Genomic DNA, 16,090 nt, shown 5'->3' with positions numbered 1-16,090 from the left:
TGTGTGCATGCCCCTCTGTCATGCACCTCGACATACTACACATCAAATGAAACCTCAGAGTCTCGTCTTTCTGATGATATAAACCATTTTGACTCACAACAACCACAGCACTGACACTAAATCCTTTTTTACAGAGAGGTAAATACTTTTAAGAGTTGACTTTTCCTACCTTTGAAGGCTCTCTGCAAGTCAAACATCAATATTTCCGAGCAATACTGGTCTCATTCTGTCCGTAAGGCTCCAGGGAATATAATCCAGTAAAACAATTAGGTCCAAAACACACGATAGATCCTCAAAGGGACAAAAACTCCAGAAAACGTTTCTTAACTTGAGACTAGCTCCGACATTTTTTTTCATTTCTATTGGTCATATCAGATGTAATTTGTTTCTGTCGGCAATAACCATGCTAAACCATGTTACACGGAAGTGTTAGCTTCTGATTGACACCTAAGTTGGCCAATTACGAGGGGTCTGGGGGGTGACTGGAGCCTCGTATAGCCAATGAGTGTCACAGACAGCTGAACGATGACGCATAACTCCAAACCCTGGTAGAATCTACCAGTTTGATTGGACGCTGTGAGTGACACTCCAAACTTACAGCCAATGAGCAGCTGAGCACGCCGATATGTAACTTGCCATGCCAACTTGTAAACAAAACTGATCGGAACTGCGCGAAGCTGGCATTTGTGCCAGTCTGCAGACGTGGTGCATGGTTGTTTATTGTGATTTCACCAAGTTTTTTCGCATTTTAAATATGGATAAACGTACAGATAAACGTAAATACACTCTCGATGAAGTAGTAGAGGCATGTACGCGGCGTGACAGTGATGAATCGGACCAGGAGAAGTCTGAGGCAGAGAGCGACATGTGACACGCCCTTGTGCTTTCTGCCTGCTAGGGATTACTACAATCAGTGGCACATGGAAAAACGCTGAGCTGTGTTGTAACAGTTTGTAAAAAATGTATATAGTTTGTGTGCATTTTATTAAAAAAAGTAAAAAATAAAATATAAATATATTTTTGGCCCATAAGACTTTTTTTTGACTATTTTTATATTGAAATGTGTATTTTTTATTGTTTTTATTATGGAATATGAATTTCCATAACTAATAGAGTGACACTATGTGTAGATATAGATTCCTTTAGGTGTAAGCTTTCAGTAGAGCCCTCATTGATATCTGTGGGTTGAAGCATTCAAAAGTTATTACACTTTTTCCATATGTTCCAAAATGTGGATAATGGTCCCTCTAAAAGCCCTGGGCATGCCCACATAAAACTGTTGTAAAATGTCATTTTACAGGTATTCTTTTCAAATTTGAAATGTGAGTAGACAACAAGTTATTCTGTTGGTACATAGTGTGTTTCTGTCCCCACCTACCTACTACAGCTATAGAGGCCTTTATTTTCACAAAAAAACTTGGGCGAGAACAAAAAAATTCATTTTTTCTGTGAGTTCTAATGTGCATAACTTTTGATCAGTCACACCTACAGTGATTCTGACTACTAAGGGTGAAACTAGAGAATGTTACCTTTACAAAGAGACCAAACATGTGTTTATACTCCAGATAGTTCAATAACAGCAATGATTCTAATTTGGAGAGGTCAAATTACAAGCGATTTAGCAAAAATGACCCCGCTTGATAAGGAGGACTGAAGTCAGGAAACCAAAAGATGTAAAACAAAATTGATCAACAAACTCAAATAAACAATCACAGCCTAGAATCTTTTTCACTAAATAATATTAGCATTCTTTGTTTTTTTTTTTCTTAACAATTTATCCAATGCTCAGATAACAAACTAATATGTATGTACTACCACCTTGAATGGGTGGAAACTCATTAGGTCACATGACTTCCACAATGCAGTTATAAGTAATTTAAGACAAGACCTTTACATTTTTTTTTCAGATAAACGGATGAGACTCAGCCACAGATAAAACACAATCATCTTTCTTTTGTACCAAACATGGTCTAACCACCTCAAAACCATCCCCATCTTGCACATTTTTCTCAGCTCAAACTAGCCAAAATGTACTCAGGTCTAGATCTTGCTTGTGAGTGACATCATCTAATACTGTTTTTTTGGGTCACTTGTCCCCTCCTAATACCTTTTTGAAAAAAAAAAACTACCTGGGTATCACAATAACAGTTAATCCTCTATCAGCTCTTTAGGATAAAATTCTGATGGGTCATTTACTTTTTATTGTTTGGTGAAGTGAATTGCTTGTACATCATCTTATCTTACTCAACCAGAAGAACCCTGACCCATCTGCCATAGCAAAGTTGGAAAATGTTGTCCTATTTTTCTTATACTTTACTTATAAGCAGCAAGAATAGAGGCAGCAAGGTTAGCTTTGCAGTCTGAAGGCTTAGAGACTAAGGCCACACAACCTACCATAAGAGCAGAAGGAATGATAACTAACCTGCATACTTTGAATGTTAGGTGATGGTGTTGCTTTAGGAATATAAGAGAATGAGTTTCCCATGCATGTCTTCTCATGTTGGATAATGCCACTCTTGGTGCTCTCTTTTCCACATTTACTGCATTTGGCTGTCCCTTCAGGCGTGTGCATCTGCCAATAATGACTCTGTAATCCATCTGTTGTGTTGAATGAACGACAAGTGTCCGGATAATGACACAGGAAAGAACTGTATAATGATGAGGGGCTAGGTAAGGTGTATTCAGTTACAGGATCTGCAGCAATACATTATAAATCAAAAGTTAGATTATTATATTAATACATTAATCAGTTAAATTTTTAATAGATATAAACCAAATTCCTGGTAATGGGGAGCCAAATATAGAATGTTTACCTGCAATTTTAATGAATGATGTTACAAACAGTTTTATAAAGAACAATATAATTATTGTGAATATCATAGAATACATAATAAAAACATTTTCACTTTCAAAAATGTATCCATTGACATTTTCTGTTTAGTAATTAAAAAAAAATCTGGTTAAAATCTACTCCATGTAGGATAGACTTGACATTATCTGTTTTTTTGTTATGGCTAGAACACAAATCCAGGCTTAAAAGTCAAGACAGACACTCTTAATGCCAGCTACAAAGTCTCAGTTTTCGTGATAGGTCTTCTTCTTCTTTCGGCTGTTCCCGTTAGTTGTCACTACAGTGGAAGGGTAGAATACTTGTCGTTACTGGAATAGGACAAGGTTGCCATTAATCTAAACCTTGCCGAAGCATAGCAAGTGCATAAGCAGAGAGAGATACCATATACCAGAGGTTCAATATTCCTCTTGTTGAAAATGGTACACGACTCATCGCCAGTTGCTAAGGAGGCATAATGTTGCTAGCAACCGAGATTACTGTCTAAGTAAAAATTTCAAAGGAAGACTGCAGTATCGACCGCAACCAGTCGGTCTAATGACAGCAAAGATGGAGGTGAACTCCTAAACAAAAAAGGAACGTGCACTGTAGATTCTTTCATGTATCTGGAAGGTTTTCCTTGGAAGCATTCAGGAGAGATAAGGATGAATATTATATGATTTAGCAAACAGCAAATTAAGCAGACTAGGGGCCTCATGCATAACGCAGTGCGTAGAATGTGCACTATAACAGGACATAAGCACAAAAGCGGAAATGTGCTTACACACAACAAAATCCAGATGCATAAATCTGCGTGAACGCCAGCTTCCACGTTCTTGCGCTCCAAAAATCCCAGCCAGCGTGAAAAGTAACGCACGTACATGCACCTGCTGTCCCACCCCAACTCCTCCCAGAATTACGCCTCTTTGAATATGCAAATCAATATAAATAGCCCTTAAGCTCAGTGTTCTGTAAAAAAGCAATTGCAAAAGTACAAGGGAAAACAGAATTTCAGCGAATACCTTGTGGAGGAAAGGAAAAACGTAATGTTTGTTCGTTTAAACAGTGGTATAAACAACAAAAGAAATTTGATCGAGTGACATAGAGTGTTGGAGAAACTCGAAAGCTCAAGTTCACAAAGTTGCACAGTGCCCGAAATAAAAAAGAAGTTGTCAGATATCAAAGTTACCGTGAAAAGGCGAGTCGTAGCCCACTGTCTGAGTGTCATATGAAAGCTTATTAGGGTACAGAGAAAAAAAAGGCACACAGTGGGAAAAAACACGAAATGTCAACTTTAATCTCGAAATTTCCACTTTAATTACGTAGTTTATTTTGTCATTAATGTGGAACATCATAAACTTCATCTTAAAATTGTTTAATTTACTAGTTTCTCTAATCCCATCATAACTAAAGTAGCACATAAATGCTTTGTTTTGTATCTGATCTTCTATGTGCTCTATGTGTGTGAATCACTACATGCTTCCGGGCTTTCTCTTCCTCCTACAGGACATAGAATCCATTTGTGATATTACAGCTCTCTGAATAATTAAAATACTGAGATGTATATGTGATATCATTTTCATGATGGTAGGAGTTAAAGCATGTTATTAAACATGGGAACACGGTGGCGCAGTGATTGTTCATGTCTCACACAACATGCTTGCTGTGCCGTGCGCGACCTTCGATGAAATAATTTATTGTAGCAGTACTGTCTCTTTCAAACGTACTAACCTCCAATTCCTGTCCTTACTTTTCTTTCTCCAAATACCTAATTGCCATACAATCAGCTCTGTAATAGACGTTAAGCTATCTGTAATCTTAGAACGCCGATTCTTCAAAACTTTTAAGGAACATTGAAATATCTTCATAGTATGTGTTTAATTATTCTATCCATCTATCCTTCCAGTGTTGCACCAGCATCAGAAAAAACTCAGCGCAAGGCAGGAACAATCCGTGAACGGAGCACCAGTGGCTTGCTAGCGCTGCGGCACCGTGTCCTCACATGTTTAATTATTAATAATATAAATTATTTAAATGAAGTTAAAATTTTATCTGTATAATATAATAAACATATTTTGCTGCATTTCATCTTAAAAATGATATTGTCATCATATGTAAATATGCGCTTTATAAAGTGGCTCAGGATGTGCAATATAACTGTAGTGCAAGTTTACAGTGAGGTGATTGTACTAATAAGTACAAACAGTTCTACAAGGAACACTTGATGGACTGATTGAGTGCGTTTAGAGTTCTTAGGATGAAACAGTTTTTAAACCGCGAGGTCCGTACAGGGAAGGCTTTGAAGCATTTGCCGTATGAGAGCAGTTCAAATAGGCAGCATGACTGAGGCAGCGTGTGCTTGATGCTGTATACCGATTATTCTCTTTCCGATCAGCTACTGTACAGCTCTGATTCACACTCAGATATAGTGATACAAATACTCCGAGTGGTGTAGTGAGAGTAATATGGAAAAAGATGATCCGCTGTGGCATCCCCTAACGGGAGCAGCTGAAAGAAGAAGAAGAAGGTGCAGTGAGAGGAACAATGCTAAAGCAGCTAAGGTATTTGAAATAGTTTGACCATTCTGTGGACCATTATATTGTTACAGGTTAATTACAATCAGATGCATTAAACTAATAAACAATATGCGGTTAATTTCAGTGTATTTATAAACCCGTGTCAGGGATGTGGATCTAAAAAAGAATGGGTAACCACACAGGAACAGTAGCACTGCTTTGACGCTGGGTGCTGCCAGTCTGCAAAACTGAGCGCAGAACTTGCGTACGACAGGGTATGAGCTAACATGGAAATGTGCGTGGCTTTACGCCAAGGTTTTATACATCGTGATTTAATTGTGGAAACGTTCTTACGCAACATTTTTGTGCATACGTACCGTTTATACATCAGGCCCCAGATCATTTTACAATGCTTCTGACTGACAAACCTAAATCTGTTTTCTTTTTGTTATTAATATCAACTGAGATGTACTTTTATATAGGAACTGTTACAGTTCACCAGCTCAGAGAGCAACAAATAAATAATATAAATTCAAGAATTTACTCATTCATTTATTCCCTAAACCTGCTTATTCCATTGCACTTCCACAGTTTAGATTTAGAGTCTATATCATCAGATTATACACAAGGCCTATGCAGGGCAATTCACAGGTCATTCACATTTAAGCTGTTTAGAGTTGATTTCCAACCTCACCTGCATATCCTTGGGGTACAGATTGAAGCTGGAGTACCTGCTGAAACTCCGCAATTACAGTAACAGGACCAGGATATGAACCCAGTTTCCTGGTGCTATGAGGCAACAGCTGTAAATACTGTGCCACCTTACCTGTAAATATACAGCAACACAAGGGAGACATACCCAAGAAAGTCAATGGAGGTGCCAGAGAGGTTACCCAGTACACTAAGGTCAGTAGAAAAAATTGGACTCCTTATTCCAGTAATCCTGCACAGGGGTTAAAGAGTCCAAGAAAAGCAAAAAAAAGCTCACTTCAGTTGCATGAAAGGAACAGAACTCAGCATTAGAGACTGTTCATAGGTGTGTTGATTGTAAAATGGTTCCTAACTCTGATACTTAGGGCTTGAAAAGAAGATAAAAAACAGATCTATGATTTTTGGATTCAGAAATCACACCCTTTTCTGTTAAAAGATCTCCTTGTTCTGATAACTGGGGAAAAGGCTGTTGAACTTGGCTTATTGTTATTTATTAAGAGGATCCCTTTAGGGATAAAAAATGAACATAAAGATTTTGTGTGACCGAAACCGAACATCTAAAGAAAAACTGGGACAGACAATGAAAAAACATGAAAACTTTAGACAGTACTCTTTTCTATTAGTATTAAAAATCTTTATATATAATATGCTTGTTTATCTGTCCAGGATTTTAAATCACCTGTATATCACAAACCATTTGACCTATTGACCTGAAATTTGGTACACATATACTATGTGACGTCTACTATCTGCTTTCAGGTTGATGACTGACCTCCAAGTTTATTCCTATTTTTATTTTTATTTTATTTTATTTTAGAATTAACTCTCGACAGCAGCCAGTAGGGCAGCCGTGCGGTGCATGTGTACAGGTGCAGTTCTCATTCCCTACCACCTTCACTGTCACTTCCCCTACCTCTTCATATCTTAAATCATTCTTGAGGCAGATTGAAAACTTAAGTGCCAGCTTAAGTGAAAAATTAAAGATAACGTATTAAGTAATTGCAACACAAACACTAACTTAATCAGTTTTAATGCGAAAAGATGCCAACGAATGAAGAGAAGAAGCGGGCTGCTAGGGTGGAGAAAAGAAGAGCTGCTCAGGAAGCAGCAAGCGCATCAACCTCTGAGCAAACGAATGCTAAACGTACAGAGAAAGAGGATGAATACTATCAATGCTCAAGTTAAGTGTATTCAGTGCGCTGTTACTGGTATTTAAATATCTGCATAAGAAACAGGTCATATTTTTACTAGTTAAAAGGAGTAAACCAAATAAACAATATAGAACCATGATGTGTATTTTTCAGAAAAATCTAGATTGTTGGGAATTCCTACAGAGTAGAATGTAGCAAACGTGGCACAGCTATATGGAGCTTAATAAGGAAGCAACAAAAACATTTGATTACAGTTTAGAGTATAGTATATATTTTAACTTTCAAAAACATTTTTCTAAGTATGTCATTTAGTGTACAGTATAGAGACTGGTGTCAAAGTGTTTTTGATACATAAAAACAAATTTTATGGTGTAAAGAATTTTCCCTGAAACAACTGTGTTCGAAATTGATGCTCTGAGGAGATGTGTGGTAGGGCGTCTGCTTTTTATATTCATTTTCTGAATAATTTACCTAAAACATCTGCCAAATGTACATGTGACAATAAATTAGGAAGAGTCATGACTACCTAATAATTGGTAAAATCCCAGCAAAATTTAGTCTTGTACAGATAAAGATTTAGCAAAAAAAATGTCCCTAAGCAAAATAAATTAAGAGGGTTTGGAGTTACTATATGAAGTATATCTTACGAGACAGACGTAGGAGGGCTATTGGGTTCATTAATGTCCTTAATCAGACAACAAAGTCATTATAAAACTCAGATTCAGTTACTTGGTGTTCCTGCTATGCTGAGTACATGACATGCCAGTGCAGGTTATTCTAAAACTTCACAACTCAGTTTTTAATTTTGTATGCAGTTTGGGTCATCACATTACCAAAAACATTAAGAAAACCATTACGAATATCTACTATTTTGTTATTATCATATTTTACACCTTTCCCCCTTTTTTGGAGCATAGACAGGTTAAGTAACTTGTTCAGAGTCATAAAGTGAGTCTGAGCCAAGACCCAAATTAGTAACATTCTGATTGAATGCTTAAGGCCTTATCTACTACACTCCTTGATTAATAGAACTATTTAAATAAACATTAGGTGAAAGTCGATAATCAGCTTTGTTGGGATGAGTGGCCATTTTACATGCAAACTGTTTGAATGCCCATATGTGAAATGCAGGGCATACAGTCTGTAGAGTAATAATGCAGTGCAAGGACAGGTAATAAAAAATACTGTAACACTCGGAGAACATTCTTCAAGCATACTTACAGAATGGCAGATCAGCTCTGGCATTCCAAAGCACTGCAGAGTTTTGGAAACAGGGAGTCATCTGCAGAATATCATTCATTTGACCAAAACCTGCATTCAAAATGGTATCTTTCTAAAACAAAATAGTATTTTTATGTTAGCCATTGAATATTTATGAAACACACAGCTAATCAGTCAATCGTATTTCAAATATTACCTATATATGTACCCCGTACTCTCGGAGCACACCCCACAGGATGCTTAGAGGGACATGGTCAAATGCCTTCTCCAAATCCACAAAACACATGTGGACTGGTTGGGCAAACTCCCATGCCCCCTTCAGGATCCTGGCCAGGGTGTAGAGCTGGTCCAGTGTTCCACGGCCACAAGGTGCTTTACTATATACAAGGCCAGTGTAGGATTGTTTTAATCCACTTAAAGTCAGGCTGGTTGATGTTACATAATGGAGTTGGGAATGTTTTATTGACATGTCTTCTGTCTCTCAGTACCAACAATTGAGCTAATTAAATGGCATGTTCTGGCACATACAAATTCCAGAAACATGACAGACTTCTGTTAATTCCTCTATCCTGCACAGTCTCCAGATTTCTATACAATATATCATCTTTGGGATGGTGGAATATGAAGTTTGCAGCATTAACGTGTTACTAGAAAATGTACAGGAATTATATGAGGATGTCCGGCAGGTGTGAGTCAAAATAATGCTAACAAATGTTTTTAAGATCTTGTGGAATCCGTATCTAAACGAGTTCAGGCTATTCTTTAGACAAAAGGGTGTCCTACCTGATAATAGATTCAGTATTGTCCTATGTACAATCTTATTTGCATGTGCTACTCAACATGCAACATGACGCCTGCTACTCTCCAGCGTCATGATCTAAATATTGCTGCCTTAGGGAAACAGACCAAATGAGACACTCAAGTATGAATTAATGCACAGTAATATTTTACTTTTAAAAAATGAGTGAGGAAGTGAACAGACTTGTAACATATTACACATAAATAAATAAAAAATGTTTTAAAAGTCAGTCCATCCATGTAATTACTGTATCCGCTGGCAGAGTCACAGAGTAGATTTAGTGTAATGGAAACAGCTTATGGTTTTGCAGCTTGTTTTCAATAAAACGACTATGATAAGTGAATGTCCCATTTCTGGATATTTCACTAGTCATCATGTTTTATGTATAGTATATTTTGCCATTATGACAATATTTCAAAGAACTTACAAAGTAATATTAAACAAAGAAATATGGACATTATTTATAAGACATTAGACATTCAATAATGATACATGTAGGTTAGGTTGCTTTTTGTTTAACATTAGCACTGCACCTTTGGAATTGTTTCAAGATTATAGGGAGTCTGAGCCAATCTAGGCAGCATCAGGCAGAAACCATCCTGGGATCACTTCATCACAGGGACCATTCCTGCACTTACCCATATTGGGCCAGCTTGACACTGCTAATATCTTAACATTGCTGTCTTTGGGAATGGGGGGGAGTGGGGTAGGACTAATGCAGACATGGAGGAACGGTGTAAAATAAGGAAAACTAGGAAATCAAAAAACAAACCGTTTTTAGTATGTCTTCAAGGCGAGTCTGTGCCTCATCAACATGAGTTTTCAACCCTTCCAATGAAAGGCCCCCATCTCCACGATGAAGCATGATGCCCAAATCTTTTGTAACTGCATGTAGTTCATCTGGGGTAAGTTTTTCAATCCGTGAGTCACATATGAACTTTGCTGTGTGACAATCTCTAAAGTGACTTGGGAGAGCTTTTACGGCATTGTCAACGTTAACTGGTCGTCCCATAAGGAAAATTTCTGCTGGTTCTGTCAAACCTGTAAGTTAATAATGAAAATGTTTGAAAGAAAGAAAGAAAGAGAAAGAAAGAAAGAAAGAAAGTTTCTTACCTTTATATATTTCGCCAAGAGGATGATTCTGAAATTTAAAAAGATGAGAAAGATTTATTACATTATAGTATTGAAATAAACAACAGTTACTGATCCCCTATATCTGCCATTCTTCCACTCACACAGAAATGGCTGTACAATGGCAAAAATGCATTTACTCCTCTTGAATGTTTTCTTACTTTATCAAATTTATATATAGGAAGTTTATATTTAATATACATTTTTGCTCTTAATCAGTGTCAGAGATAGCTGGGGTGGAGACCTGGCTGGGGCGCCCAGGAAGACTAGAGGAGGGCTTGTGCCTTCCCCAGACCATGTGGGGGCGACCACCCTGGTACCTTTGGGGGATAAGGGTACAGAGCTTTGAAGCTCCACCATGTAGGGGCCCGTGGTCACCGCCAGGGGGCGCCCCTATGCCTTTGGAGCCCTGGACCTCAGCACTTCTGCCACACCTGGAAGTGCTGGGAGGAAGAAGAATGGCGACACCCGGAGTGCTTCCAGGTATGCAGCTGGCACTTCTGCCACACTGGGGAGTGCTGGCGGAAGATTGCCGGGAAGCACCTGGACCACATCGGGGTGGCTATAAAAGGGGTCGCCTCCCTTCGTATAATGACTGGAGTCAGGTGAGGAGTGCACTAGAGCTGGAGAAGAGAGAAGAAGGCGGTCTGAAGCAAGGCATTGGTGTTGTGGCCAGGACTTGTGGGGTTTGTGGTGCACTTTAGTGAATTGTAAATATGGAGAACTTGAATAAACGTGTGGTGGGTGACATGAACGTGTCTGCCTGTCTGGGCTAGCCTCCACATCAGCTTCCCCAAAAAAGGCACTAAAACATTAGATACAACATTACACAAATTTGGTATTCCTGATGTCATGTGCAAATAGCTTCTGTTACATTTGATGCTTATCTTTTGTGTCATTGTAATAAGTTAAATATTGTATAATGAGTAAAGTAAAGAACAGTAATAATTGCAATAAAGAAAGCCAACTCATAAAACTCATCAATCACAAAAACATAGAACTACTGTATGGATGGATGAACTATGAGCTAAAACGCCATAGTAGTGAAGTGAATATGAACTTACAGTACTTTGGTGAACTTTAGTGCTGTTAAAGTTTGGCTCACACTTGTGCTCTTTAACTGAATTAACCAGGTTTGATAATAACTGACAGATTTCAGCACTACCAATTTTTATTTTTTCAAGTTTAGCATTTCATACTATTTGTTTAAACATTAAAAATAAAGAAAACAGAACTCTGAACTGTAGGAACCCTTCCGGTATTTACCATTGCATAGCAATCACTATTTGGCAAACCACAATATCTGTGTGTTCCACCTGGGGATCATTTTACTGCCAACACATCAGTCTCAAATGAAAAAGCGGAGACAAAAGCTTCTTTGGCAAATTGTCCCTTGAGCAATGAATGACTCACACTACCAATGTTAATAGACAGGAAAAAAATTTAAATCTCTTTAATCTTTTAGAAAGTGGTACACCAAAAGAGTTTCTAATATTACTGTGTTTTGATGTTGCTAGGTTTAAATCAATCAGTGTTTACCTATACTGCACAAACACAATAATGTAAATTGATTTCAATGTAATGCAATAAAAATGATAACCTTCCAATTTTCCTATGTTAAAATGATTAAGATGTTAATTCCAAAAAAGTCACACTTTCATGTATTTAAAATTGTAACTATTGTCCAAAACTAACTTTATAACAGCAATTGAATGATAATTAAATAAAAAAGTATGTCACCTTTTCGTCTTCAAGTCGTCTTGGTGCTATGGACTGTTGTGTCCTTACTGTAATAATGCAGAAGTAGGCCGATCCAACAGCCTTTAGGATTTCTGTAGTTTTAGGATCTTGGAAATAATGAGCAGCTCCTAAACCCTCAATCTTCATTGATTTCACGACTACAGAATTCAGGTCTCTTTTTAGAATCTCTTGAGCTTTGTGAACTTCACTTCTGGGACCAGTCAGGATGATTTCTACCTTGGAGTTTGTATAGATGTTGACTTCCAGCTGTGTAAAAAAATAAACACATTATGACAAACATGTCTTTATTTCTTAGTGCTTCATTCATCAATATGTAGATCAATTAAATTTTTAAATTTTTTTTCCTCTTTTCCAATGTAAACAATTGCACCCCATGATACTCTAAAATTAAATACCATCTCCCTAAGACCCTTAATTTGTATAAGCTTGGAAATTATTAGCTAAACTTTTTTTCCAGGTTCAGTCCATCAACAGTATGTCTGTTCTTTTTATTTTTTCTCCAAATTGGGCCTCTCTAAGACTGCTGCATGTCTTACCAGGGAGTGATGAGGGTGGCAAAAGCCTTGTTGACTTTCAAATAGAGGTAAGCATGTGTTTTTGTGAAGCATAATCTTGGAACAAAAGGATGCAAGGGTTTCAAAAATTTGAGGGGTAGTGGCGTAGGAAGAGTTTGGGCTCTTACACCCTCCTTTGATGATTTATGAATAAGAATGGAGAAGTTAAGCAAATGAGATTATGCTGTAGAGCAATGTCCCAATCTTGTCATCTTTCCGTGACTCCTTTAAAGGCATGTCACAACCTTCTAGTTAAGAAACTCAAATTTGGGTGATAATGAATTATATTTATGATTGGGACACACATCTAATTAAAAGTAGAATTCTTTGCCTTTACTACAGAAGGTTGGGTACAATTTCAGGAAAGATTTCACACATTTAGTTAAAAACAATTATTTAAATGTCCTTGGATATACGAATTTTATAACAGGCTAGTCAATTAACCATCAGTAGGAAATAATATTATCAGTACAAACAACAACAACAATAATAATAATGTCTAAATAAAATAAATCCAATATTACTACATTGCTTCATGTTTATATTTCATTGTAAAACATCTTTTTAAAGCTTACAAAGTCTTTGAGTCAAATTTGACACCGTTTTGTGTGTCGGATCTGTTTAGGATAAAACTTTGAGACATGCTCCACATTTGCCCTACTAACGAATGTGAAAAAAATTGCTTGTTCCCAAATTATAAATACATCCTAAATGTTATTTTTCCAGTTTAGAATTGTGAAAGGTTTTACAGCATCTTGTAAAGCATTTTGAGCTTTGTATGAAAATATGCTATTGAAATAAATTTAGATGTTGTTAAAGTGCCCTAACTTCAGAAAAACTAAAAACACTTTCAGATGGCACATTTTTGTACAGTTACCACATAGACTGAGCACTGTCATATCCTTCGGGTCAGTTTTGACCCATCATAAATGTTTCTGTATTTTAGTCTCCATTTTGAGTGCTCTGTTTGTTTACATCCCATAAAACTATCCTTAATGTTACCTATTCTTCAACTAAGAATCAGTGCTACTACTTGGCTAAGACTGACAATCAATACAAAATAGTTCTTGGGTAAAGAATCTGACATCCAGGGAACCTAAAAAGGACGTCATAATCAGGTAATTCTGTCCAATTGAAATGTCTCTCCAAACTCTGCCTGCTTCCTAATGGTTTTTTCCTGCCTCATGTTTGCTGTATCTGTGTTTACACGTACTCTTGTACTGTTCTTTCATACATCCACTCATTATCATAACATATGTTTGTTTTACACACAAAAAAATAAAATAAAATCATTACTCAGTGTTATTAGTTAAAACGCTCTTCATCCTGCATTCTTTAGCTGCTTAAACATCTATCAGGTATATCACTTTTTTTTTTTTTTGCTTTTGCTACTAATAAAGTTCGATATTTTAAGGAAATTTCATTGGCAGAGTTATTTATGAATAATAGAATTCAGGTCGACCATTATGTTAGACTAGCCTAGAGATTATTTATGCTAGAGACATGAACTTTGACTTACTTTAACACCCAATAAGTTCTTTTCTTCAATGATTTCCACAATCCGATGACTTGCTTCAACTAAGTGTGGTTGTTTAAACTCTACAATGCCTTTTATGTCTGTGTTATCATGGAAATATTGATCGAGTATGCATTTGGCAGCATGGACTTCTGTTTTAAATCCCACAAGCAATACTTTTATGTTTATGTTATCTTCATGTGGAATGGTGTGTATCTCAACTTTTTTCTGACTTTTGTTAAACGTATATGAAATGTCTTTCAACTGTTTGCTCCACTTTACTCCCATAGTTGATGCTTGGCTTGCATGACTAATTCTGATTTCTGTCTCATAAATGTCATCATTTAGAACCTCCATCGCCCGTTGGTTGTCCTCAAAGGAGCCACCTTGTATAATTAGGCAACTATGTTGCACTTTCAGAGTAGCCCTGATGTTTCTTGCATGAAAAAGTGTCTGAGATAAAACACTTAAATTCCAACTTTTCAAAAAGGAACATTTATAATCTGATAACTTGTCGGAGAGGAAAACACAGAGCAAGGCTTTAGAGATCAACTTCATAAAGACATCTATTGCAGAGTACATGCTTTTATAAGGTCCCTGAAATATAGTGTTTGGTGGCTTCATCTTATCTTGTAAAGCTATGACTCCAGGAAAATGAGTGACCAGTTCCAGCTGTAAATCTTTAGCAACGTGTTGAATTGCTTTTTCAGAGAGATCACCCCATATTTTATTTGAGAAAGTTTCTTTCACATGCCGATTCAAGTCCGCTATCTGGATATATTTATTGACCTCCTCTGTTAAACCGACCACACATCTTTCATGTTCGGAGACTTTAACAGACTGCAGCTTTTTTAACGCTGGCTCATACTTTTCCACTTGTGTTAAATTAGGAATATAGTGACTCTTTACACTGTATCTCGACCTTAAGGAATTATAAACTTTTCCTTGCTCTGTCTTCCATTTTGACAAAGACATACCACCCGAGACATATCCTCGGGGAGATACTGAAAGGCAGCATTTTTTTGACATTTTAAATATTGAAAAACTGGAACTTGTCTTTTTCAACTTCAAAGATATTTCCATAAATGCTTGTTTGGAGTCTTGCAAATATTGAATGAAAAATGGATGATCTGCAAAGCAAATTCCAAGTGGTTCTGCAAAGAAACAAGTACATGATAATAATTAACATACATTTGATAGTCTGATATTTGGATTAAAACCATAAATGTACATTATTAACTTCATGAAAACATTAGAACTTCATGCAAACAGTGCCCACACATAAAAGTGATATAGTTGTTAAAAAAAAAAAACCATGGAAAATAATTTATTCAAAAAATCAGTAGATGTAACAACTTAAAAAGGGAAAAACTAAGCACACCCTTGGCCTCAGAAGCTGGTGTTGCCCCCATTAGTACAAATGACTTCTTGCAGGCATTTTGCATAACAGACTCTGACTATGTGAATTTGTTGACCACTTCTCAATGAAAAATTCCTTCAGTTACAAGATGTTTTTCTTGTATATACTGCCGATTTCAACACCCCCACATACTTCACACAACATTTCAATGGGATTTAAAAGAGGGATTATACTAGGTCAGGCCATAACCCTCCATTTCTTCTTTTTGAGCCATCACTTCGTAAATTTGACAGTGTGCTTTGGGTCATTATTGTTCTGAAAGGTCCATTCCTGGTTCAATGTCAACTTTTGGACAGATGGCCTCCTATTCTCATCAGGCACATATGATGCAGAATTCACAGATGACTCCATGACTGTAAGTTGACCAGGCCCTTAAGCAGTAAAACAGCCCCAAACCATAATATTTCCACCACCATGCTTTAGGGTTGGTATGAAGTTCTTCTCATGATATACTGTCTTCAGTCTGTGGCAAAAATATCTACT

The 16,090-nt window shown here is 36.9% G+C and overlaps 1 protein-coding gene across 1 annotated transcript in view; it reads right to left on the bottom strand.

Annotated features, from left to right (window-relative positions):
• LOC120523783 overlaps positions 1-16,090 on the bottom strand; it is a 72,033-nt gene that overhangs the window by 34,844 nt on the left and 21,099 nt on the right. The window contains exons 6-11 of the mRNA XM_039745385.1: positions 14,191-15,341; positions 12,097-12,363; positions 10,339-10,366; positions 9,998-10,266; positions 8,427-8,538; positions 2,423-2,694 (exon numbers count right to left, since the gene is read on the bottom strand). Coding sequence (XP_039601319.1) covers positions 2,423-2,694; positions 8,427-8,538; positions 9,998-10,266; positions 10,339-10,366; positions 12,097-12,363; positions 14,191-15,341 — 2,099 coding nt within the window. The remainder of the gene's footprint in view (positions 1-2,422; positions 2,695-8,426; positions 8,539-9,997; positions 10,267-10,338; positions 10,367-12,096; positions 12,364-14,190; positions 15,342-16,090) is intronic.

This window comes from Polypterus senegalus, chromosome 1 (assembly GCF_016835505.1).
Source record: "Polypterus senegalus isolate Bchr_013 chromosome 1, ASM1683550v1, whole genome shotgun sequence".
Classification (NCBI taxonomy): domain Eukaryota; kingdom Metazoa; phylum Chordata; class Cladistia; order Polypteriformes; family Polypteridae; genus Polypterus; species Polypterus senegalus.
The sequence above is the reverse complement of the archived record's forward strand: the minus strand, read 5'-3'. Positions and strand labels throughout refer to the sequence as shown.